This window comes from Papilio xuthus, unplaced genomic scaffold, assembly GCF_000836235.2.
Source record: "Papilio xuthus unplaced genomic scaffold, Pxut_1.1 DF828142.1, whole genome shotgun sequence".
Taxonomy (NCBI): domain Eukaryota; kingdom Metazoa; phylum Arthropoda; class Insecta; order Lepidoptera; family Papilionidae; genus Papilio; species Papilio xuthus.
The window spans coordinates 3,208,055-3,233,410 of NW_013530507.1; the positions used below are offsets into that span (position 1 = coordinate 3,208,055).

The 25,356-nt window shown below is 31.4% G+C and overlaps 7 protein-coding genes across 10 annotated transcripts; 6 read left to right on the top strand and 1 right to left on the bottom strand.

The window, feature by feature from the left end:
* Nucleotides 1–317: 317 nt before the first annotated feature.
* Nucleotides 318–1,234, top strand: LOC106114237 (ejaculatory bulb-specific protein 3). Its single transcript, XM_013307354.1, has 3 exons — nucleotides 318–338; nucleotides 498–689; nucleotides 1,011–1,234. The coding sequence occupies exons 2-3, from the start codon at nucleotides 509–511 to the stop codon at nucleotides 1,196–1,198; spliced, it is 369 nt and encodes a 122-aa protein (XP_013162808.1). The 5' UTR covers nucleotides 318–338; nucleotides 498–508; the 3' UTR covers nucleotides 1,199–1,234.
* A 324-nt stretch (nucleotides 1,235–1,558) lies between these two features.
* Nucleotides 1,559–3,436, bottom strand: LOC106114233 (ejaculatory bulb-specific protein 3-like). 2 transcript variants are annotated; one of them, XM_013307347.1, is made up of 2 exons: nucleotides 3,331–3,436; nucleotides 1,559–2,074 (listed from the first exon to the last, which is right to left on the bottom strand). In XM_013307347.1, the coding sequence occupies exon 2, from the start codon at nucleotides 2,065–2,067 to the stop codon at nucleotides 1,681–1,683; it is 387 nt and encodes a 128-aa protein (XP_013162801.1). In that variant the 5' UTR covers nucleotides 2,068–2,074; nucleotides 3,331–3,436; the 3' UTR covers nucleotides 1,559–1,680.
* Nucleotides 3,437–11,024: 7,588 nt separating this feature from the next.
* LOC106114234 (ejaculatory bulb-specific protein 3-like) lies at nucleotides 11,025–12,462 on the top strand. 2 transcript variants are annotated; one of them, XM_013307348.1, is made up of 3 exons: nucleotides 11,025–11,130; nucleotides 11,814–11,994; nucleotides 12,123–12,457. In XM_013307348.1, exons 2-3 carry the CDS (start codon nucleotides 11,814–11,816, stop codon nucleotides 12,320–12,322), a joined length of 381 nt encoding a protein of 126 aa, XP_013162802.1. In that variant the 5' UTR covers nucleotides 11,025–11,130; the 3' UTR covers nucleotides 12,323–12,457. The 2 variants fall into 2 exon arrangements, with proteins under 2 accessions (XP_013162802.1, NP_001299453.1); NM_001312524.1 differs by lacking the exon at nucleotides 11,025–11,130 and having other exon boundaries at nucleotides 11,813–11,994; nucleotides 12,123–12,462.
* A 2,951-nt stretch (nucleotides 12,463–15,413) lies between these two features.
* LOC106114230 (ejaculatory bulb-specific protein 3-like) lies at nucleotides 15,414–17,086 on the top strand. Of its 2 annotated transcripts, XM_013307345.1 has the most exons (3): nucleotides 15,414–15,514; nucleotides 16,072–16,258; nucleotides 16,540–17,086. In XM_013307345.1, the coding sequence occupies exons 2-3, from the start codon at nucleotides 16,072–16,074 to the stop codon at nucleotides 16,740–16,742; spliced, it is 390 nt and encodes a 129-aa protein (XP_013162799.1). In that variant the 5' UTR covers nucleotides 15,414–15,514; the 3' UTR covers nucleotides 16,743–17,086.
* Nucleotides 17,087–17,696: 610 nt separating this feature from the next.
* CSP1 (chemosensory protein 1) lies at nucleotides 17,697–18,536 on the top strand. The gene is given in 2 exon segments (NM_001312537.1): nucleotides 17,697–17,883; nucleotides 18,349–18,536. Coding segments are annotated over 2 exon segments (375 nt in total).
* Nucleotides 18,537–20,789: 2,253 nt separating this feature from the next.
* On the top strand, nucleotides 20,790–22,181 carry LOC106114231 (ejaculatory bulb-specific protein 3-like). Its single transcript, NM_001312518.1, is given in 3 exon segments — nucleotides 20,790–20,811; nucleotides 20,917–21,100; nucleotides 21,874–22,181. Coding segments are annotated over 2 exon segments (387 nt in total). The 5' UTR covers nucleotides 20,790–20,811; the 3' UTR covers nucleotides 22,077–22,181.
* Nucleotides 22,182–24,080: 1,899 nt separating this feature from the next.
* On the top strand, nucleotides 24,081–25,235 carry LOC106114177 (ejaculatory bulb-specific protein 3). Its single transcript, XM_013307277.1, has 3 exons — nucleotides 24,081–24,189; nucleotides 24,278–24,455; nucleotides 24,882–25,235. Exons 2-3 carry the CDS (start codon nucleotides 24,278–24,280, stop codon nucleotides 25,073–25,075), a joined length of 372 nt encoding a protein of 123 aa, XP_013162731.1. The 5' UTR covers nucleotides 24,081–24,189; the 3' UTR covers nucleotides 25,076–25,235.
* The last annotated feature ends 121 nt before the right edge of the window (nucleotides 25,236–25,356 follow it).

Sequence of the window (25,356 nt, forward strand, 5' to 3'; positions counted from 1 at the left end):
TTGAGCAGGGTGAATGTATCTATTAATTTGAGGACTTTTGTTGTACCGATATAATTGATTACTTTTGGTGTACCTATATATTTGCATATCTTGTCTGTTACGATCTATATGACGCTGACTGTACTTATCTTGCTCGCGCACTGTGAAACTACCTTCAACGATACCACAGTTCTTATTCAATTAAGTCATTTAGTATAATAAATAATTACATACACAAACATAGCAATTTCTGATCGAGTTTGGTGAGCAATCATCGTATGACTTTGAAATTGTACTTTATATAAGAAATTAACATGATACTGTCTCAGTGAAGAACCTACAAGTCTGCAAACCGTTTCGTAAGTTTAAAATCTGGTTTTCTTAATCCTGTGCGTTATTTTTAATTTCTTTTGTTGTGCTTTCTCACCTTTTGATTTGTGACCCGAATATGATTTGCATGTAATGCTATGCTTCGTATGTCTCGGTGTTATTCTTTTTAAACTTAACTATAATTTCAGAATATATCAATATGAAGCTTATCCTTATGATCTTAGCCTCTACAATCGCCTTGGTACAAGGTGATGCCACCAAACAACGATATGACGCTTTCGACATACAAACTGCGTTGCAAAATGATGACATTATATTAAGTCTCATAAACTGTTTCGGTGACACCACACCTTGCTCGCCTGAAATGAAAGCATTTAAAAGTAAGAAATCTCTACTTAATTCCTTACTTGATGAACCCAGAACTTTTCTGGCAGAAAGTGAGTTCAGATATTTTTTTTTAGGAATCCTATCAATAGGCAAAGGAGAAGTGGATCGTTGGATCAAAGACTTATTTCCACATCCTAGATACGTAACTATCAAGGGTAGATAGAAAAGGTACAAAAAAGTTGTAAAGACAGTCACTTATCAGACGTAAACTAGATAACATTAGTACAAACTAGGAGTCTTTTAACTAACAACTCCCGGAGAGCCTCCTTTTAAAGTATTATAGCTTACATTAATACTATTTGATAAAATTTCAGATGATATACCAACAGCGTTACAAACAGCTTGCGGGAAATGTTCAGACAGACAAAGAGAAGTAATAAGACACGTTATAAGAACCGTAATGAAGAAGTATCCGGATGCTTGGACGTATCTTATCGATAAATATGACCCAGAGAATAAATACAGAGATGGCTTCTATCAATTTATTGGACAAGACGACTAAACAGTTCAGATGATATTTATAAAAAGGAATAATTTAACTACGGCAATGGATGGAATTGGTTATTATAATGTGACAGTTTTAAACCAATAAGGTTATAAATTCACTTTTTTACATCGCATTACAACGCATCTTTAATAGCTTAGAATTAGTTTCAATTCCACAACACACAAAATGTCTATATTATCTAATTTTTCAAACTTAAAATATTGATTAAACTGAAGCATACATAAAAATAACTTTTTTTTCATTATGTAACTAGAGGCCTCGATTTCGCAAGGCATCGATAAAGCGTATGAGTCTGATTTCTTTTCTGTCATAGCAGTTACCTTTCCTAATTCATAAATAATAATACAACATAAATTAGTATAAATATTTTATTAAAATTACCAATGAATATATACATTTACCATAAATAATTTATAAAATTTCAGAATTAAACAATATTAACGTTCACATTTCTATTAACCTCCATATCTGAGGCTTTAGTGTTCTTTGACAGCCTCAATCTTGTCCTTGTATCTCTGTTGGTAAACGTTATCGGGATCGTATTTAGTAGCCAGTTCCTTCCACAGCTCGGGACGTTTGTTGATCAAAAATCTGATCACTTTGTCGGAGCTTTCCTTTTGTTTCTCTGTGCATTTAGAACATTCGTGTTCTAGCGCATCGGGCATCGTTTCCTTTAATGTCTTTCCATCGGCGGTACAACGGCCTCTATCCATAAGACAGTCGACATATCCTTTGAGCAGACGTTGAGATTCTAAGATCTCGTCGACGTTGATGTAATCCCATTTATCAGTGTAAGTTGACGCCGGCTTGCCCCACGCAACTGCCGCCACACAAAGTAACGCACACACCATGAACAATTTCATTTTTAATCTGCAAGTGATACGTAGAATAAAATATATCTTACTAACATAAAAACTTACTAAAGTTATAAATGGCAATGTTTGGATGGATGGATGCATGTTTGTTAGAAGGTATTTCCAGGCTGCAGATCTCGTTAAAATTTGGCATTGGTGTAGAACATAGTCTGGATAAACATATAGGCTACTAGTTTGAAATAGATAGAATTGAATGAACAAAACTAATGCCACATATATTTATAATTATTATAAGTATGAAGGATTTTACTTTACATGCATAACCTACTGGAGAACATTAGCTTGTGACCATATTGTATAATTAAGTAATATGATGCTCTGTTATGACAAATCTAAAGTGTGTCGAAAATCCAACTTATAAATCAAGAAAAGATATAACGAAAAACCAAACCAAGTAATAAGAAACATTAAATCAAATATATTTGTTTTATATTAATTTTGCATCATAATTTTTTAAATTAATTGTTAATTACAAAAAATATAAGATTGCTAAACAATCGTTTCCTTGCATGTTTTAAATTGTATTTGCACGTTGAAATTTTAATTAGGTATTGTCTATTGTTTTATTGTTATATCTGATATAATCGCTGCATTGTGGTATGGTAGGGAGTATTCAATCGAGGAGTTTCGCTCTTACATCGATGCTATGTTTACCTTCAAAGCAATTTACGTTATTTTAGCAATAAATATTTATGTCGCATTATATTTCCAATATATACGTTTTAATGAACTCTACTTAAACATGAACGCTCTGTTTCTCAAAACATATCATGTCTAGTGTCTGTTCGTATATAATACATTTTAAGATTAAGAATTTAGAACATTATTATTTTAAAATAATTAGAAATAAGAAGTAACAAGCCGACATATAAATTTGAATAGCTTTATAAACTATAAAACTGATACTGATAATTCAAATATAAATTAATTTAATGTTACTCATATTGTCGAATTTAATTCAATATTGTTTTCATTTTTGATTACGTTTCAGTACATAAAAATCACCAAGAAAGGATAAATTTCAATATGATTACAGTACTAAGGTTTTCAAAATATCTATAGAAATTTAAGCACTAGACTACTATAGATATTTTTAATATTATTTTTTTTTAATAAACTATTCGTAAATTTTATGTATTCAAATATCATGACGATTTAATCATAAAATAATGATAGATTATTAAATTTAATAAAACAATATTAATAAGTTTTACAAACAAATAACAATAAGAGTAATTCTTGGGTACTTACATTTAATAAAATCCCTTCGTTAGTGCTGTTGAGTCTTCGAAAGGTTTATGACTATCGAGCCTTTGCTATGGGACATTTATACTGCATTCACAAGATTGCTACTGGGTGTTGCGTCGCCCATTGACGCGTTAATAATTACACGTCCTAGCGATCGACAGATAAAACTGATCGGACAATAGCGTTGTGTACGGAAGTAAGCTAGATTTTTCCTCTAAACTTCCACAATGAACAATATCTTAACGAATTAAAGGCTCGACAGTTTATGTTATTTCAAAGTTGTTCATTCAAGAAACTCCAAGGAAGGATATGAATCGAAAGTTGGTACTTCAAAATCTGTCAGCTATTAAGGGGTTGCAATGGATTTGGTATTTATACTTAACATTCTATTCGTCGGCTTATTAAAGAAAAACAATCTGGAATACGAAATTCTCGCTATAATTTTAATACAAACTTAAAAATACAAAAATTGTATTTAATTTAATTGTGAAGGGTAAAATGAGATCGTATCCGAAATATGGTAAACTTGGTGCAGATTACAGCTCGGCTAATCTAAATCATAATTTAAGTATTGTGAATTAACAAAACATCAGTTGTACACATTTGTAAGTGTACAAGTAGAATCATTTTTAATTAATCTACTAGGTTAATAGAAAAATTACCCATAGTAAAGTCGGAACTAACAACAGATGATTCCTTAGTAGTTCTACAAGTTCTTTTAAAACTTATTCCATATTTTAATACTGCGCCTACAATTTTTAATGTAGCATCGCAACTTATTGCTAATGGATTGTTACAGGCGCGACAACTACAGATGTAATATTTGCTGCAATTTTAATTAGAGTATGTATATTGTGTAGTTTGCTATGACGAACATAAGTATAGTGATTATTATATTGAATACATAATACAAAATATTTTTATATCGATGAGCTTAAGTAACAATTTTTTTGTTAAGTATCGTTCGCTTTTTGTAGTAGGAAATAAACAAACAATAATGGTTACTGTGTATAAGGATGCTAGAAATTAACTAATTATATGTACACAATCTCAGCATTCTTTTTGTGCCATTTTTAATAAGCAGTTGTTTAGTTTTGAAAGAGCAACTTGTTCATGAACGTATTATTTTTTTTAAGTTTATAAGACGTTATAAAAATTATAATTATATTATTTGGTTCGAACCGAAAGTTATCAAACTTGATATTAACAGATTACAAAAAACTCAGAGACGTCTTTTTAGTTTAATCTCTTGATGACTTTTTATGACTAATACATTTGTGTGTGCAAGTTGCGATCGTAATTTGAACAAAACAGGTACATATTAGATACAAGGGCGGTCGACCGCCGGCAAGGCGAGTATGGAAATTTTACTGCATCTAAAATATGACTCATTACTAGACACAAGCAACAAATTCAATAAATTTTAATTGAAACTTTATCACTATTTACTTGTCTCCAAGAAGTAGTACACAGTACGACGTAGTAACGGGAGCTTCAATTATCTAAAAGCCCAATTCTTCATGTAAAGTACTTTGTCTAAAACAATCCTAAATTCATCACTTTGAGTATTTTAGGAGGGAGCTTACATGATGGTTGCTTCTGATAAGTACTTAGTAGACCTAGGTTATAAAAGTTTGCTTTCTTCTTGAAATCGCAAAAGCAATGGTTCGCATTATTTAATTCTTAAGTAACATACTTATGTTACTTAAGAATGGATAGGTGGATGCATGGATGTTTGTTTGAATGTATCTCCAGGACGGGTGGATCGATCTCCCTGAAATTTAGCATAGATGTAAAACATAGCTTGGAAGAACACATAGACTACTAATGAAGTTTTTTGTAATACTGCGCGGACGACAGCTAGTATTTAAATAAATGTTAACACACCTGCCTCATAATCCTCGCAGTGGGTTAATGAACTAATATAAATTTAAAAACTTGTTGCTAGGCATTATTATTAAAATAAATCATAAGGACATTGAAAAAATAATTATTCCATAGATGTCAAAAACAACTTTGTTACATATACATAAGGAATTGTAGTAGTGTCCACAACAACCAGATAGCCTAGATAATCTAGGGTCAAGGTTGTAGGAAAAGATGCTAGTTTCCTTGCACATGAATATTTTCCTCTTATCAACTTAATATAGCGCATACTAACTAAAAAATTGGAAGAGCATGAGTTATTTAAACTCGTCATTAGCCATTAGAATTCCAGCACAGTATGTTATATTCCATAATGTTTTATCAGCTGTCATATATGGATTCACAACCCATCTATACTTTCCTCGGTCTTCCCCTACTCTTTGTTGTCATCCACTTTCAATCTCAAGAGTGTCGTTTGAACTAAGTTATAAAAAATATTTTTTTCCACAAAAAATAACAAATGGATTATTAAGTATTAAGTTCGTTAGTCTCTCAGTCCCAACGTACAGCGGAATATTACTGAGGGGGATAAAAAACAAGAATAAAAATTATTCCATCACATAATGCGGCGGTTGCGCTGCGTTCCGGTTTTTTGATTTAAAATCATGTTTGCCTTTTTTTTATTTCAATGTAACTAATTCAAGGTTTTCTATCTACGTCACGGGGTTTCCCAATATACTTTTCTAGATATTTCATCGATTAATTATGTTCCTAACTAATTTAAAGCTTTTAGTATTGACTTGGTCTTCAACTTCTTGATACTGTACTACTCCTTGAACGTATTGTTCTATAATTTAGAAGTTTCAAATCCCTTATAATGTGCATCATACACCTTTCGCACACGTTTGATTTCTTTGAATGAACATAGCCTTTTTATCAACAGAGGTAGTCGTAGCTGTTCAATTAGAAGACTTCTTATCTAGTCTAGAATAACATCAGTGTTATTAAAACGAACAGAACCTGTTTGAAATTTTTATATTAGATGGTTATATTTTTAGACAAAGATGTGTAAACTGTAAGCTGTTAGTAAACAGTTTTATTTAATTTTCGAGCCTCAAACATCAGGCACTGTCGTAACGTATCGTAACGTTTAATAAAAACTGTAAGTGAGTATTTGAAACAAACAAATAAAGAACAATTATGCGCTTACAATGATATATTGGTTCTTATAGTTGTTCATTGAATATTAATAGTTGCTGAGAAGTTGCACGCCGTTTGTTTTGTAATTACGCAATTAACAATCGTGTAGGAAGGCGACGAAGTTTAATCCGATAATAGTTTTATTACTAAACAATTAATTATAGAAACATTGAAATCTTTGCTTCATTTTTATTATTAAAGTCTACAATTAAATGTCTTTGAAGCAATACATATTTAAAGTGTATTATTTGTATGTATTATCAATTTTGGACGCGTGTTCATTTTTTTTTAATTATAAAGCAGTGAATAGTTTCATTGAAAAGCGCGGATATTTTTATTTCGAACACCAATCATTTCATTACTCGTTCGCCTGCACAAAATTCAAAGTCTTTTAAATAATAATTTGCTTATATATTCTATAAATAATTTGTAAAATTATTCAATTTGTATTTCATGAATATATTACCTACATTATTTTTTTTTTTATATCACAAGGTGGCAAACGAGCGAGCGGCCACCTGAAATCGCTGAAATAGCGAAGTGATCGTTGCCCATAGACATACGCCATTGCATATGCGTCGCCTACCTATAATCGACGGAGGAAAGGATGCACAGAAATAAAATATTTTCCCTTTCCATGCATCCTCTCATCCTGAAAGTCCACTTCCACTTCCCATTCTTTCCTTATAAGAAATAGGATAGGAAGGGAAAGAGGACTAATTTTGGCCTCCGGGACGCACACTCATCAGACGAAACGCGGAATTGCTTCCACTTCACGCCTGTCTTCTGTGTGGTCGTGGTATTTCACCGGGCGAGCCGGGCCGATTCGTGCGAAGATGTTAAAGCGGGCTCTACCACTGTTAAAAGCGACGTTATTTTTATTATATGTATATTCTTTATCTTACTAATATTATACAGGCGAATGTTTGGACGGATTGATGTTTGTTACAAGGTATCCAGAACGGCTGCATAGATCAAAATGAAATTTGGCATAGATGTAGAAAATATTCTGGAAGAACACATAGGCTACTATTTTTTTTCTTAATTTCGCGCGGACGGAGTCGTGGGTGACAACTAATCAAGAATAAACAAAATGTGTATTTTACTGTAATGTATCAAAGATTAAAGTCCTTTGAAGGCGACAGACTTGTAACATTGTTGATAATCTTACGGTCAGTTAAAGAAATGAAGGTTTTTTTATTCACACTTACAGTTGAATCATAAAATACCTACATAGACTTTATGCTTGCTTGGCATCAATCCTTGACCGCGGTGTTTCCCTAATTCGACGTTAAAATATATCTTATTAGCTGCCAACCGCGACTCGTTCCGCGCGGATATATGAATACCTAATTAATAGCCTCAGTATTCTTCCAGATTATATTCTACATCCATGCCAAATTTCAGCAAAATCTTGTAGACGTTCTGAAGATACCTTCTAACAAACATTCATCCATCCAAACATTCGCATTTATATTAGCAAGATAAATGATTTTATCGCTTTTGCGTTTAATGTTTTTGTTTTGTTTGTTGCTGATCTCAAGTGAGGATAATTTTCACATACTTCTAATGAGTCCACAATGTAATTGGGGACTTCAATTTAATAGTATATTTTATAGCAAATGAGAGGACAATATTGTTGCAATACAATTCTTATTACATATGGAAACTTACCGTTATGTGTAATTTTAGAAAAACAAATTTTAAACTAAACCAACGAAACCTTCGCATTTAATAAGCAAATTGTTGAAATCTATTTAAAATATGAATAATTAGTTAAATATCTGTCAAAACCAGTTTTGAAGTATGGAAAAATAAAATCTTTATAATTACAGGCTAATTTTACAAAATTCAATGTGGCCTTGTCTCCTTAACTAGTATAAAGCAAGCAAGTGTAAGGAGCAAAGGACTTTCCTTACATAAAATTGTATCGTTCTTAGTGAAAACGTTAAATTAAATCTTACTATTATAATATTATAAATGCGAATGTTTAGATGGAAGGATGAATAGTTTGTTTGAAGGTATCTCCAGAAAGGCTGAACGGATCTCGGTGAAATTTGGCATACATTCGCGAATCGAACGGAGTCGCGGGCGACAACAAGTATATGAATAAGTAAGTTAATGCAATTACTTATTTTAAAAGATTGAAAAGTGTTCTTTACTCAGTGACATTGTGACCTTGAGTAATTATTAAGTGGAAATAAAATTGTTAGAGGTAATGAGATAACATCAGAAAAAAGTTTATCTTACTGCAAATCATTAAAATAATTTAATGTATATTACTTTGTTTAAAGTAAAACACAAAAAAACATGGTTCTGTAGTGTTTTTTTTCTAAATTTGGTGGTTTTTAATTTCAATGCAGTTTTGGTTTAAAAGCAATTTTCGAATGATTTAAATTATAAAAAAAAAAAAAAAATGGTAAGCTCTTACTTTTAATTAATGTACAATTTAATTTGGGTAACAATAATTAGAAGATTTAAAAAATAAAAAGTATTCATATATTCGGACTACCAGCGTTAAATACAATACAAAAATTATAATTCGACATAGGCAAATTAGTAAAAAAAAAATTATTAACATTAAAATGTGATTAACCATTACAAGCCATCCGAAAAACATTATCTACACCATAAGACGTTCATTGAAATTTATGAAGACATTGGAAGGTTAAAATTATTAAGTTTGATGGATCTCGCTACATACACGAAATAAGTAGCATCTTAATGGATTTTGAACTTACTAATATTATAAGTGCGAATGTTTATATGTGTGTTTGCTTAAAGATATCTACAGAACGGCTGAACGGTTGTTGCTTAAATTTGGCATAGATTTAATTCCGCGCGGACGGAGTCTTGGGCGACAGTTAGTTTAATAAAGATAAACAAAGTAACGACACAAAATAATAAAACTTCCAAATCCAATTTTGTTCTTGTTACGGTGACTTTCCACTACTAAAATACATCTTGAATTCACCAAAATGGAGAAGTGACCGTTGTCCAAAGGCATCTGCATTTGCACAGGCGACAGGGGGGAACTCACAGAAAGAGGATATTTCTTCTTCTTATGCATCGACACTTCAGTAATATCCACCACCTATTCCTAAGCTATCCATTTCTTATAAGGATGGGAAGGGTAAGAGAACTAAAATAAGGTATAAGACCCTTGATATGATTGCAGGAGTCCTTAAAAACTTTATTATCTTACTTCTTACTAATATTATAAATACGAATGTTTGGATGGATGGATGTTATCTCCAGAACGTCTGCATGGAATATACATAGGCTACTTTTTAAGGATTCCGTACTTCATAGGAAAAAAACGGAACCCTTATAGGATTACTTTGTTGTCCGTCCGTCTGTCTGTCAAGACCTTTTTTTTTTATTTCCGCACGGACGGAGAGCGACAGCTAGTATAAATAGATGGTAAATTGCCCTCATACAAAAGCGCTTAATAAATGATGATTGAACAATAAGATACGGCCAACAACCATATTAAGAGCACAAACAAGAGCAAGATGTAAGGTATAGGGAAAACCAGGACATTGTGGAATATTTTTGTAAATACTTTTAATACTTAATGCGTATGACTGACGTACATTATACCATTTTAAAAATCGTTACCAGTTAGCAAGTTGCATGTGATTCATTGTTTTTTTTTGTGTAATAGACGAAATATGATGAAAAACAAATATTGTTTGTTCGCGGTAAGTATGAAAATTGTTAATGAAACAAAAAATACAATTTATAACGTTCTCCGCTAACGTTCAAGGTATTTACGATAATTAAAAATGAATGAATAATCCAAATTACAGAGAGAACATTTTTCTTTAATAAAAATTCAAATCAATGATTATTTTAATAAAAAAAGATAAATAAAATATTTAAATATTTGTTCTACTCCAATATAGAATTATAATAAGGTGCATTCAAGACTACTTTTGTTATAAAAAAAACCGACTTACAGACATATCAACACGCAACACGAACCACTATGCTTAGAGATTTGCAATTTTGGATATATGTCCCTATTTGAAATTTTTTTGTAATACAAAATTAAAAAAAAAATTAGCTAAATACATTTCCAAAAGGTCTAAAGTAGGATGTAAAAGTTTTTTTTATTACCAAAATTTATTGATTTATATAAAAATCACATGCAAATGATCCAAAAAAACTCAATACCTTTTTATTGGGTACATAAATACGTATTACTGGTATTTTAAAAATTCGTGCTCAAAAAGTAAGGAATTAAAGTTTGTAAGAAATTTTATAATTCCAAGCTAATGAAATCACGGGCAATAATATATATATGGATGTTTATAACAGGATTCGAATAATTATAATATTATAAAAGAATTTGTATATATCTAGAAATTAGTGAAGGTAAACCGAATGAAAGTCTAGGGATAGTTAGAGTCCCATAAATCCCGAGTCAATTTCAAATAAATAAATAATGCAAAAATTCTTACGTCATTAATTATTTTATCAGCTATCAAGACGATCATCTTAATAACTCTAACAACGTTTTTTCCGCAATAAAATTATGCAGACATGTTAAGAAGCGGCAACAAGTTATATTCATTGTTTTTACTTTTTACGTATGTGAAGCTACGTAAAAACAACGGCCAAACAAAATACCAAGACATCAAATTAAACAGTATATATAGTCGGAGCATTTCTGGGCAGTTCATAACACATCAGTGCTTCTTATGAAATTGTTGTTTAATTGTTTTCTAAGCGGTGAGTAAAATTTTAACTAACACATTAAGCATTTATAATAATCATAAATATAACTAACTCTACGGTCAGTGTCACGACCCTGAGGCAAATTTTGCGGATTGGCTTGACGCGATTCCAACACATCTAAATCGACAACAGCTTTTTCTACTTTTTATATAGCCTTCCTTTATAATTATAGTCATTGCTTTTAAAAAGACTTCAAAGATAAGTCCTGCTTCGTTGGCACAGCGACCCTAAAATACTGTGTATCTGTGCTGATATGTTGGAAAAAAATCGGACTTACAAGAAACTCTCCCAATCGTCATCCATCCTGATCAGAGAGCCTGTCCGACGGTGTCTTTGAGCTTTTACTTGTCCCATAATGTTCTTCTCACTAGCCAGATTTCCGAGGATGTGTCTTGTACTCTCATCACTCTGGGTTCGAGTTAGATTACCAATTAACTTTTGGGTACAATTGCCAGTTTATACCCACTTTTGTTGTATTAAAAAAAATCGCTAATATTTTTGTCTATTTGTAATGTGATCACATTATGTTACTACTAGGTTTGAAATATTTCAAAATATTTTACGTGTACTATGGTTGCTGATTTTTATGGCCTTAGAGACCATATGGATATACACATGATACAAATTTTTGACTTATGTAATTCAATTAAGTTAATTCTTAATATTCTGATTTGCAGATGGCGTCCAAGAGTTTGATCATTTTACTTTGTGTGGTTGCATCGGTGTGGTGTACGTACACTAATAAATATGATAACATCAACTATGAAGAAGTAGTAAGTAATGAAAAATTATTAAACAAGTATGCAGATTGTATATTGGATAGGGGTAGATGTACTGCAGAAGCAAAGGAACTAAAAGGTTGGTAAAATATCAGGTTTTTAAATTAACTAAGTTAACTTCTATGGGGGAATTACTTTTGTATTGTTTGAGTTTTAAAATATTAAAAATTTACTGTATGTTTGTATGTAATGTTTTAATATTTTTAGAACATTTAAAAGAAGCTATCGAAAACGGCTGCAAGGAATGTACTGAGAAACAAAAGGAGGGAACTAACTATGTTATCCGATACCTCATAGAAAATAAGAGAAATCTCTGGGAGGAACTTTGCGCCAAGTTTGACCCCGACGGCAAATGGAGGAAGCATTACGAAGAAGAAGCAAAGGCCAAAGGAATCAAAATCCCATGATTTTACCGTATATCCTTTTTTTCACTTTGACAGTTTTGAAAATAAATTCAGTAAACTAAACCTAATCAAAATCCCGTGAATTAACTATGTATTCTTATATTGACAGTTTTCTTGGAAATAAATTTATTATATCAATCAAATTAAATTGTTTTATTACGCCAAAAACAAATTCATTTTCTGCTACACAAATATACCTACAGCTAGATAATCCGCAACACAAAAGTCAGGCGAAAAACAGCCTCCGCATGTTGTTTGTTTGGGTAAAAGTCATTTGCGTGAAATTTTTTTTGTTATTGCCATAAAAAAAACTGAACAAATTTATACAAAACACAGTTATACAGAAATAATGCTGGCAATATATATATATATATGGAAAACTTTATCCAATTTCCTTAAAAAAAGCACAAAGGAACTTTTTGTACAATATTGTACGATATAGTGTGCTAATTAAAATAGATTCGTTACCAGTTGTCACCTATGAAGTATCTAATTAATTTTGTATGAAGATTAATGTTGTACTTAATTGATGATTAACGACCGACAAGTGTCGACCGGACACGCATAACGAATAACTATAAACTATCAAGAATCGGTTTTGTAATAATAGTAATCGAACAAATAAGTACGTTAACTAGGAATCTTATTACTTTTTGAATTTCATACAGATATTTGGCTACGTCTCGCACAATCGACTAAAAACATTTCATTTTGTTTGACAACATCTCAATTTTGGTTAAGTGTTTATTTCTTTATGTAGTTTTGAAGATGAAATTAGGGAGAAAAAATGTTTTTTATTTTTTAATTTTTTTTTTTATATTTCAATTCAAAAACAATCATCACGAAACTTCAAAATCCAAGTTCTATGAGAACAACCATCTAAAATGAAATAAAACTGAATCGATTTTAATCAACCCATATCTAGTGAATTGCCAAATGAATTGTCAAAATAGGCACACTTTAATGCTGCTGTAGACGATTTAAGTTGTTTGTCTATGAATTACTTTGTTTGTTGAGAACCAAAGTCCCCACCACTGTCAACTCCCAAGTAAATTTGATTAATTGGTGTAAAAAAACGAAAAGCACGATTAAAGGTTTATTTCTTAGTTATTCTTTGGGATCTTACAAAACCTACCTAGCTTGTACTAAAGTGAGTATTTTAATTTCTTTTGAACGACTATCTCTTGATAATCTACAGAGGATAACAATGGCGGAGATTTATATGTATTTCCTTTCCCAGTTTAAATATTTATTTCGATGTAATTTCCGGAACGGCAGAACCGATTTTGGCAAGGCTTTGTTCGGGAGGTAGGTGATGTTCGCGGGCATAGTATAGGCTACTTTTTATCTACGCTGGCAAAGTCGTAGGCGAACGATGGTAGTCATAAAATGAATCATGGTAATTTCATGTTGTTAAACTATGGCCGCTCTAATTTTCGTAGAATAAACACGATTTGTTGCATAAAAACGGCACTGACTGAAGATTCAGGGGAAAAATTCGATTGGAATCACATTCATTAAAAAAATTGTACCTACCTACATGCATGAGAACTTACACAGGCACAAAAAACATTACCATCTAGTGTCCGTCAAAAAAATGTAATATATATATATATCTGTTCCTGTATTTTTTTAATTAATAAAGTTTGCTGAACCTATTTTAATGAAATTAAATTAACATTGCACATTACCAAACTTTATTCGCACACTGGCAAACAGAAAAGAAAAAAACTGGTCAATTGCGAGTCAGACTCGTGCCCCGAGGGTTCCGTAAAAACCTGCAGATCCTGAGAAAAAGGGTCTTGACAGACAGACTATCGGATAACAAAATATCCTTTTGAGGTACGGAACCCTAAAAACAACCAAAATAGTATAGCCTAAAAAACAAAAGTAACAAATAACTGTAATTCTTTTGTATTTTATATATTAATTCCTTTTTGTACTTTTATGACTTGACAAGTCTATAACAGTACGAGAGACGCTTTTCATGTCTAAAACTGAGCCAACATAAATATATTTTTGTTATTGAAGGATTTTTTAACAGCCGAAACTCTTGTACGAATTAATATTACAGTATTCCTTTTATTCTCATTGAAGAAAATAGAATGTTATGTACAGATATTTTGACAGTGGAAACTCACGGATACATTGTTTGATTGCAAAGTAAAATTTCCTTTAAAAAATTATCATCTATTTATATAAAAATCAATTGCTGTTTGTTAGTCTCGCTAAAACTCGAGAACGGCTGAAAGGATTTATCTTAACTTGGTCTCGAAATGTTCGAAATGGTTAACAAAACAATAAATTTGATTTATTTTTTTTTAAGATTCAGTCTTTCGTTTTTCGTGATGTCACACATGAGTAGACTAGACAGTTTAATAGACGTAATAACCAAGGCCACAGTAAAAAATACAGCGGGTGGTGATATCATCATCAACAGCTAACTATACGTCCCCACCGAGGGGCTCGGAGCCTACCCTAAGTTAAGGGTGATTAGGCCATAGTCAACCACGCTGGCCCAGTGTGGGTTGGTTGACTTCACACATATCTTTGAATTTCTTCGTATACATGTGCAGGTTGCATCAAGATGTTTTTCTTCACCGTAAGATCGTCGGATAAATGCACATATGTAAATCGAAAATCGAAAAACACATTGGTACATGGGTGGTGATAGCCTTGTTTCGAATTGGTGCTGAATTTAAACGGATTTAAACTTAACACAAAGACGTATATAAAGTTTAAAATTAAAAAATTATATTTAAGTTGCTCTGTTTATTTTGGTTATAACAAGCAGTTGAAGTCGGACCCATTTCTCGTTGATACACCTTAAATTTGGTGAACATGTTTAGTTCCAATAATACAAAATTATATTACTATACAAAAAAGATCTTACGAATATTTATTTTTGAACTATATTTTTTATTTAGCCAGTTAATGCGCTGTAATTGTGAACAGTTATTTAATCAGGAATTTCGAATTATGTAATATATTGAAAAATTACAAAAATGAAACATACTGTATATTTGTGCTTTTTTACTGCATTCGTCACAAGCAAGGTAATGATCAAACCAGGGGCAAATTAGATGTTTGGAAGACGTAGGAAACTAAGTATATAAAGACGCGGCATTGTGTTGTAATTCATAACACATCAGGGCGCTCTTTTGGAATACATTACACAACTGTAATAATTTTAAGGTAAGCATTAATTTTATTAATAAATCTTAAATTCGTAAAATATAGAATTTTTTAATAATAAAAAAGAATTGTTATTTTTTTTCAAAAGGGAACCTCGGTAACAACGTATTAGAAATTTTCACATACCAGTAAATTTAAAAAAAAAAATGTTTCATAGATTTTAATCGTCATAATTACTAGTTCCATCTGGGATGCGATGCTGTGCAAATTGAAATCTAAACATTTGAAACTTTTACTAAATTGATCCAATTAACCCTTAATTCGACGGTGTCCAGTGTGACGAACAACTAATTTAATAAATCTACTGAACTAGTTTGGAGAAAATTACGTAAACGTACTTTACTAAAAAAAACAGTATTTTTTGCTACAAAAAATTTCGTCGAATTAAGGGTTAAGCAAAAGAAAACACCTTATTATTTAAATGTTTTCGAACCAAAGATTTTTGAGAGTCTTTGAGGAACACCCTGCCAAAGTTTGATTGCTATATTATTCTTGGTTGGAACACATACAGAAGAAATTTGATAACAGTCATTTTTAGAAGGAATTTGGTTTTCCAGATGGTGTCCAGGAATTTGATGATTTTGTGCTGCCTGGTAGTGGCTGTCGTAGCGAAACCAACTTACACGGATAAATATGATAATATCGATTTGGAAGAATTTAAAGAGAACAAGAGATTGCTGTTAGCTTATGTAGATTGCATCCTCGATAAAGGAAAATGTACTGCAGAGGGAAAAGCATTAAAAGGTATGATTCTACATTTATACAAAACAACAAAAATGTATGTTGTATGTATAGGCTTAAAAAAAGTTAGGAAAAAGAGAAAAATATGTTGCTTTTTAGGCGTTTAGTTTTATTCAATTTTTTTTACCTTATTTCCTTTTTTAATTACTATATGGAAAAGGTAAAAAAAAACTTAACTCACAATTAGGTAACACGAAGAGGTAAGTAGCTTCTTTAAGATTTATATGTTAAGATTTGTAACAAAATAATACGTAGTACGAAGTTCTAATACAGAAACCTTACAGATAACCTTCTGGACGCTATTGAAACTGGTTGCGAGAAATGTACAGAAAAACAAAAGGAAGGATCGTACGAGATGATCGAACACCTTATTAAAAATGAGCCAGAAATCTGGAACGAATTATGTGCTAAGTATGACCCAACTGGCAAGTGGAGGAAGGAGTATGAAGAAAAAGCAAAGGCCAAAGGCATCAAAATCCCACAATAGATTACTACAAAATAATAAATATTTAACTTATTATGAAACGGCACTCTTAATGGGCATAACTTTCGATTATTTTCAAAATTAAATTTATATTATTTAATGTTTGTCTTTATTTTTACATATTTTTTTATTAAAAAATCAGTTGTAATTCTTGAAAAGTCATGTCGCAAAATCACTGAAAAACAATAACTGAAGTGTTCAAGATCTTTTTTAAATATTTTACAAGGTTGACCGCAATTTAAACTTGTTTTTGTAATAAAATATTATATTTTTTTGCATAAGTAATTTGCTGCAGCGATCTGAGATTTTACAAACCATTAAAGTCCATATTAAAATTAATTTGCATATTTTTTTTTAGAAGAGTTATTTTGTCATCATCATCACTGATTTGGGACTGGTGTAAAATAAACGAAAAGCAGGATTAAATGGTTATTTCTTAGTTATTCTTTAGGCTCTTATAAAAACTACCTTATAAAAACTAGCTTGTAGATGTCTTTTGAACGACTATCTCTTTATAATCTACAGAGGATAATAATGGCGGAGATTTATATGTATTTCCTCACCCGATTTAAATAAATAGATCAATGTAATCTCCGGAACGGCTGAGTCGATTTTAACAATGCTTTGATGGGAAGGTAGCTTATGCACGGAGGCATATTATGGGTTACTTTTTTTTAATTTACGCTGGCAAAGTCATAGGCGAACGCGTCAGTCATAAAATGAATCATCGTAACTCCTTGTTGTAAATCTAAATAATTTTAATATTTCCAAACAGAAAAAAATGCTAAACAGCAATAACTCGTTATTGTGTCAATAACAATGAAGAGTTCCGTGATTTTGCATTGTATTGCCTTGATCAGTACCAACAATTATCTTTACTAAGGGTATAAATGCAGATCTATCTTCAGATTACATTAGTACAAAGGAAAAAATACAAGAAAACCGTATCTAGCTATAATGAATTCTTTATTATTGTTTTCTTTGCTTACTCTGTTTGTTGTTGCTTTCGCCAACGAACAGTATACAGACAGATATGATAATATTAATATAGATGAAATTCTGTCAAACAAGAGACTACTTACATCATACATAAAGTGTATTTTGGATAAAGGTCGTTGCACACCAGAGGGGAAGGAACTAAAACGTAAGTTAATTCCTATTTTGATTTTTATAGCTCTTCTAATAAGATTTCTCGGATTTGTATAACATAAAGCAGTTACATAGACAGTTATGTTAACTTTTATTTATACCAATTTATGTTATTTATGTAATTTCAATTACTATTATCAATTACATGCAAGAAAATTGGAAAAGAACTCCACAGCACAATTTATATTTATAACATCGATTGCAAATAAATTTATGTTCTGATAAACTATAATAATTTACCGTAAGATTTTAAAATCTCACAATAGATGTTGTGTGCGCTAGGCTTTACCTGTATATTTGATATATACATTCGTGTCTTTATATTGTGGACAAAAAGAGAGTAAAAACATTCATTATTTTGTATTAACTAGCTCGACCTTTCTCGGTCCCATACCCCCTTACCTCAGTCTAACCTTGTTATTTTCTATAAGCAAATCTTAATATTAATTTTTTATCACAGTTCACATCAAAGATGGGATGCAAAACAGCTGTTCAAAATGCACTGACTTCCAGAAAAATGGAGCTAGGAAAGTCGTCAAATACATTCGCGCTAATGAAAAGGAATCCTGGGAAGAAATGAAGAAAAAATACGACCCCAAGGACGAGTATAAAGAAAAATATGAAGCTTTCCTTGCTGCTGAAAACTAAATGCAATGAGAATCGGGCAAGAAACACATGTAAAGCTAATTTAAAGTAATAAAGACAATATTTTCGAGTAATTTCTTCGCTTATTTGTAAATCATTTAATCCATTCACAGCAGAATTAATTATATAAATTGTATTTGCTTGAAAAGATGCCCAGGCATTCGGTTTTCATACAAGTATAATCATTGCATTATTTTTAACCGACTTTAAAAAGAAGGGGGTTATCAAGCTGGAGCAAGCGACCACCTGAATTTGCCAAAACAACGAAGTGACCCTTGCCCATAGACATCTGTCTAAATAATTGATGGACGACTGAAAGGGAATATTTCCTCTTCATATGCGTCCCTACCTCTGTCAATTCCATTTACCTTTCTCATCATTTCCTTGTAAGAAAAGGTAAGAAAAAAGGACTAAGATTAGACCTTCAGCATGCACACTCATCAGGTAAATCTCGAAATACTTCAACTTCACTCCTGCCTTCTGTGTGGCTATCTATATGCCGTAAAAAGTTTTATAACGATACACAAATGAAAAAAAATTCAACAGTTATTTATGAATAGTCCATCGTCTCAATCAACCCGCACTGGGCCCGCATGGTTGACTATGGCCAAACCCCTAACATAGGGTAGGCTCCGAGCCCTTCAGTGGGAACGTATAGTGAGCAGATGAGGGACATCGTCTATAATAATTCTATGGTTGTGTGGGTGTAGATTATGACAAAGAAATAGTAACATCTAGAAATTATAAATGACACACAAATACAGTACAATTGATACGCAACACAACAATGGAGTCTTGGGAAAACTTGCAAAGTACAATTATATTACGATGACTTATAAATTCTTGTCATTTCATGAGGTTAGCCTTGTTATTTATTTCAATTACAACTGCGCAATTTTGATTTAACTAACTTTTATAGTAATTGTATCTTGATTTAAAGTAAGGTTTGGCGTATTTCTTTATCTCTGATTTCCAAAGCCTTGTTACAAGGTGAGTATGGATGGAATCTTATTTTTATCCTCGATGATATGATCTCCAGACACCAGTAACGCTCGGATTAAAGTATTTAACGTAACCGTGAAATTCCACTGCCAACACATGTATTAAAACATAACATATTGTTATCCTTTTTTGGCGAATAAAATTATAGGTATAGCAATCTGTTTTATACAAATATCTTGTGTAAACTCACAGTAATATAATAGGTATATACGTACATAGATACGTATACCTATTATATATACCTATAATTACTGTGTTTACTTTTATTCTAGTAATCCTAGAAGGAAACCTTACTCAAATCATAATACTAGATAGGTTATACAACAAACATTTTGTAAATTTACTATAAACCCTTACAAATTTAAAAGAAGATAAATTAATATAAGTGAACATAGAAATACAACACAAATGTATTTTAAGTGAGTGAAATACATACATTAAACATTCTTTTGTTCTAGATATTTGTAAGACTTTTTTTAAAGAACCAATATGAAAAATCTTGGCAAATTTTATAACAATAATCGTTTAAATCTAAAATTCTTAGAAGAAACGTAATTGTTCGGAATATTCAGTCGTTAAAATATTAAATTACTGTTAAAAATTTAAACGCCTTTACATAATGAATGGCAAATAACCAAAAATGTTTATTCACTTTATCAACAGGCGTTGATAGTAAGTTTGAATCTTATTTGTTACTCAAAATATAATCTTACAAATAAAATAATTGTATATGTTTAGATGGATGGATAGATGGATGGATGGACGTTTGTTTGAAGGTATCTCCAAAACGGCTCAACGGTTGTCCATGAAATTTGGTTTGGATGTAGAACAAAGTCTGGAAGAACACATATGCTACTAATTAAGTTTGTTTATTCAATTCAATGGAGCCTACCCTAAATTAGGGGTGACGAATTCTTGATTAAGAATAATCAAGAATCAAAAATTACATCAGTGTCAACAATACATGCATATAAAAAAAACAGAACACTACTAGTGTTTAGTAAGTTGTATAAAAGGTGTTTACTGAAAATATAAAAGCTACAAGGTTAAGTTAAAAAATGTCATTGTTGTAACATAATAAAATTCCACTCGTTACTTGACATAGCTATATGAAAAGCACATCCTATGTATATTATTGTTGAGTTGAACAAGCCTCAAATGGTGGGGGTAGCGAATTAAAAGGTTGGGACTAGTCCGAAACTACTATAAATACTCAAGGTACGCCAACATGGCATCCAAATAAGTTGCTCCATTGCATTTATTAAAATAAATTATTGTAAGTTAATAATAATCACGATATACACTAATTTAAAATCAATTATTTAAATCAGTAAACTAGTAATATTTTTATACCAATTAAATAATAAAACAATTCTTCCAGATGAAGTCAAAAGCAGCATTAGTGTTGATGTGCGTTTTGGCGGCGGCACTAGCCGAAAGTTACAGTGACAAATATGACAATATCGATCTACAGGAAATTGCAGATAACGATAGACTGCTAGATGCGTATGCCAACTGCTTACTGGAGAAAGGGAAATGTAGTCCTGAGGGAAAAGAACTTAAAGGTAATATTTTTTTTTGAACTTAATTTTTTTTTAAACTTAAACAAAAATATCTTCAAATATAATACCATATATTCGCAAACTAGTTTCAAATTTCAAGATAAACTTGTTTCATTTTTCTAGGACGATTTAGATTTTTTCGAATTTATATCATAATTCACAGTTGATCAAGGCTTTTAAATTTAATGTGATGTCCAATACCTCGTTATCATTTGCAACTTAAATACAGATTCATTTTGAAGGGTGAAGGGCCTGTAGTACAGTGAGCTGTATAATTATGTATACATTTAAAAAACTTCAGAAGCTTCCATACGCTTTTGGTTTTAAAAATATGTATTCACGGATCAGTCTCTGTTCTTTCGTTCATGAGTTCATATTCTTGATGAATATGCGCATAGTTATTTTTGAAACCAACAGCTTATATAAGTATGTAAATTTGGAAATATATTTTTACTACTTATTTACTATTTATTTACTTATTATTACTACAGTTGACTGTATAGTTGGTGTCGATAGCATCCTGTGGTCGCTATCGGATGATTTTGAGATGGCGTTAGCCATACACGGACCCTAGTTACCTACCTAGTTACCTACCCTGAAACCGTTAAAAATGGAGTCTGTTATCCGTCAACCATATCCAGCAAGTGACAGAATAGGTTTATTGATTACTAGCTTTTACCCGCGACTATTTTCGTGCTGAATTAAAAAAAAATAGTAAAACATATAGCCTATGTAACTCAGTTAATCAAATTAAACATTGCTTGATATGATTTCAGGTCACATGAAGGATGCCATTGAAACCGGCTGTGAAAAATGTACGGATGCCCAGAAAAAGGGTACCAACTTCATGATTGACCATCTGATCAGGAAGAAACCTGAAATTTGGAACCAGCTCGCCAACAAATACGATCCCACAGGCAAATGGAGGAAGGTTTACGAGGACCGCGCGAAAGAACATGGCATCGTTATCCCTCATTAAATTTCATTAAGATGGATATTAAATCCCAAAAAGCAGCAAGAATTTTTCTAAACCAGCTTTTACTTTATTTATTATCAAAATAAATTTGGATAATTAATAAAAAAATACTTTAATTTTTCACCTCCCCAATTTACCTAACTTAATATGGCAAAGCAAGATGTGTAAATTGATTAGCAAAAAAATTCATTGAAAAAGATTTCGTACTTTAAGCTTGTCAGAATTCGTTGTTTTAAAAAGTGATTTAATAAATCACATGTTTAATCAAATTAAGCTAAGTAATGTTAGGAAGAAAATCCGACACTGTGCCGGTGTACTGGCACCCCTCACTAATCATTCTGACACTTAACTTTGAATGCGCCATTCGCGCCAAAGGATTCTAACTAATAGTGTCTAAAAGTAATTAATTAATTTGAGAACATTTGGACCTGGATAAGCGAGAAAACTCAACAAACGAAAAAATATCGCAGTCCCTTAGACTCTCGCTTACTCCGATCAATATTTGATAAAAATTGCTTTAAAATTTAGTGGAAATATACAACTGTAAAATACGTGTAAATTAAAATAACTTTAAAAAGTTTTTAATATAACAGACCAACCTTTAAATGTTTCAATAAATAAACCTTGAATTAAATAACGTCCTAAACATAAAGTTACTTAACTTGGAGAAGGCGGAAATATCCTTTGCCCTACGTAAATAAAAAATACATTATTGCTGAGAACAAAAAAAATGGAAGTTTTATTTGTATGCTACGTTTTTAATAAGCAACTTTATAATTTAAATTGAATAAATTTTTACGCTTTTATCAATTACTAGCTGTTACCCGTGACTCTGTCCGCGCTAAATTAAAAAGAAAACTTAGCCATTCTGAAGATATCTTCTAACAAATATCCATCCTTCCATCCATTTAAATTAACGCATTTATAAGTTTAGGAAGTAAAATCAACAGTTTTTTAATGAGATTAATCATATTCCCTTGCCTGGGTATACTTATACATGGATATATTATAATAAATAACTAACTTAAATATATAATTAACATTGAGAAGTACGAGTATATAGAAATAAATAACTAAAATTCAATCAGTCTACATCTAATATCCAGACCCAGACAACTACAAATAAAGGAACGTACCGACGGACAATTCGGACGCTGACGTGAAACTTCTATTCTATACATATGTATAAAATTGGATCGTCGGTTAAAAAAATATATATTTTGTACACATAATGTTACTTTGCGTGTTTTGCAACCAGTACTTATTTATATTTACATATATAATCACAAGTCATCAACTTAATAGTTTTCGTCCAAATTCCAAAACATAATAATAAAAAATACTGCTTTATGCATTGCAAATTGAAACTCACCTTTCCGTTCCATAAGACCGTTCCATAGTCATTTTGGATAATATTTAAGGTCATTTTTCTACACAGAAGAGCCACAATGACGTTCTTACTAAACTAAAGTAGATAAACGTCAATCACACGACACATCATCGGATTCAACTAGTCTTTCCTAAAATAATGAAGACTATATCGTTGCTTGAAGGACTGTTGATAAAATAGTAATAATATTATGTGAGAACAGTTTATTGTTAGACTAATTAAAAAAATAATTTCACTAATCATATTATTCGTGATTATTTTGTATGCGATCGTTAAGGTTATCGTACACTTATCAAATCCATGCCAATCTAACATGGGCACCGTACCAGCACCGCACGGATCGCCTCACAATCAAGCGGGCCTACTTTCGCAGTCGCTTAGCTAGCGCCACCTTCAACTTGTAGGCGAATATAGCCTATAGTTAATATAGCGCTATAACCTTTAATCTAAAACCATAAACCATGAAAATTTAAATAAACTAAATATCATTAATTAATGTAATTAGTCATTATAAATATGTTATTAAAAATAGGAAGCAAATTAAATATACAATTATTTTTTTGAGAACTATATAAACACGAACATTTGAGTTTTAATTTCACACCCTATTCGGGCGTAGTTCAAATTCATAGTTTAATGTAAACAGCTTACTAATTATATAAAATATCTGTGATTAATTTATTTAAATAAATATTTGTTTATAAAGACAATCAGTTAAAGTGAACAGTAAGTGCACAAAAACATTAAACAATTGATTTTATTAAGAACCCAAAACGATTAAATAATATTTTATCTTTTTCAATCTCTTTTTCAGATGACGTTTAAAGTATTCATACTTTGCGTTGTAGCAACTTCCTTCGCTGCACAATATACTGATAAATACGACGACATTAATCTTAAAGAAATCGTGGAGAATAAAAGAATATTACTGTCATATGCGAATTGTGTTTTAGAAAAAGGAAAATGCAGTCCGGAGGGAAAAGTGCTTAAAGGTAAAATATGTAACTAGCTGTCTCCCACGACTTCACCCGCGCGGAATTAAAAAAAAATAATTATTGGTGCCGTATATACTTTTGCGTCCCGGAGGCCTAATTTAGTCGTCTTTTCTTCCCACCCTTTTTCTTATAACGAAAGGATAGTAAATGGAAGTGTAGTGTTTCCGGATGAGAGGATGCATGGAAAGGGAAGATATTTTCTTTCTGTGCATCCTCTCCTCCGTAGATTAAAGGTAGGCAACGCATATGCAATTGCGTATGTCAATGGGCAACGGTCATTTCACTATTTCAGCGATTTCAGGTGGCATCTCGCTCGTTTGCCACCTTATGATATAAAACAAAATGCTAAATGATTCTATTTTAAAATTTGACCCCGCCTACTGGTATAACTTAGTTTAACTAAAGAAATTCCCTTTTCCCCAGATCATATAAAGGATGCAATCGAGACAGGATGTAAAAAGTGTACGGACGCACAAAGAACCGGCACCGAAACCATGATTCGTCATTTGATCAAATACGAACCAGATATTTGGAATGAACTCGCAACAAAGTACGATTCAACTGGCGAATGGAGGAAAACATACGAAGACGAGGCCAGAAAATACGGAATCTTGTAACTTGAATGACATAATATTATTATTATACCTCCAAAGGCAGTTATTGACATATTTATAAATGTGTCTGCAATAAAAGTAAATATAAAAAATGCCACAGAAATAATTTTAAGTGTGTTAAAAAGAACATGTATTTTATTTAAATATAACCGTTTAATTAGAACTCTCATTACTACAATCAAAACCTTTACCTTTAAAAAAAAAATTTCATTGAAATATTTACATACTTAACATGAAGCGAAAAAGCTCACTGTATGATTGCGTACGAAAAAAAAAGGATTTTC

Bases quoted from the DNA above. Each gene is read 5' to 3' on its own strand.
- LOC106114237 (XM_013307354.1), top strand. From the start codon at position 509: ATGAAGCTTATCCTTATGATCTTAGCCTCTACAATCGCCTTGGTACAA. The intron at 690-1,010 runs GTAAGAAATCTC...ATAAAATTTCAG, and splicing joins TGAAATGAAAGCATTTAAAA to ATGATATACCAACAGCGTTA.
- LOC106114233 (XM_013307347.1), bottom strand. From the start codon at position 2,067: ATGAAATTGTTCATGGTGTGTGCGTTACTTTGTGTGGCGGCAGTTGCG.
- LOC106114234 (XM_013307348.1), top strand. From the start codon at position 11,814: ATGGCGTCCAAGAGTTTGATCATTTTACTTTGTGTGGTTGCATCGGTG. The intron at 11,995-12,122 runs GTTGGTAAAATA...TAATATTTTTAG, and splicing joins AGAAGCAAAGGAACTAAAAG to AACATTTAAAAGAAGCTATC.
- LOC106114230 (XM_013307345.1), top strand. From the start codon at position 16,072: ATGGTGTCCAGGAATTTGATGATTTTGTGCTGCCTGGTAGTGGCTGTC. The intron at 16,259-16,539 runs GTATGATTCTAC...GAAACCTTACAG, and splicing joins AGAGGGAAAAGCATTAAAAG to ATAACCTTCTGGACGCTATT.
- LOC106114177 (XM_013307277.1), top strand. From the start codon at position 24,278: ATGACGTTTAAAGTATTCATACTTTGCGTTGTAGCAACTTCCTTCGCT. The intron at 24,456-24,881 runs GTAAAATATGTA...CCTTTTCCCCAG, and splicing joins GGAGGGAAAAGTGCTTAAAG to ATCATATAAAGGATGCAATC.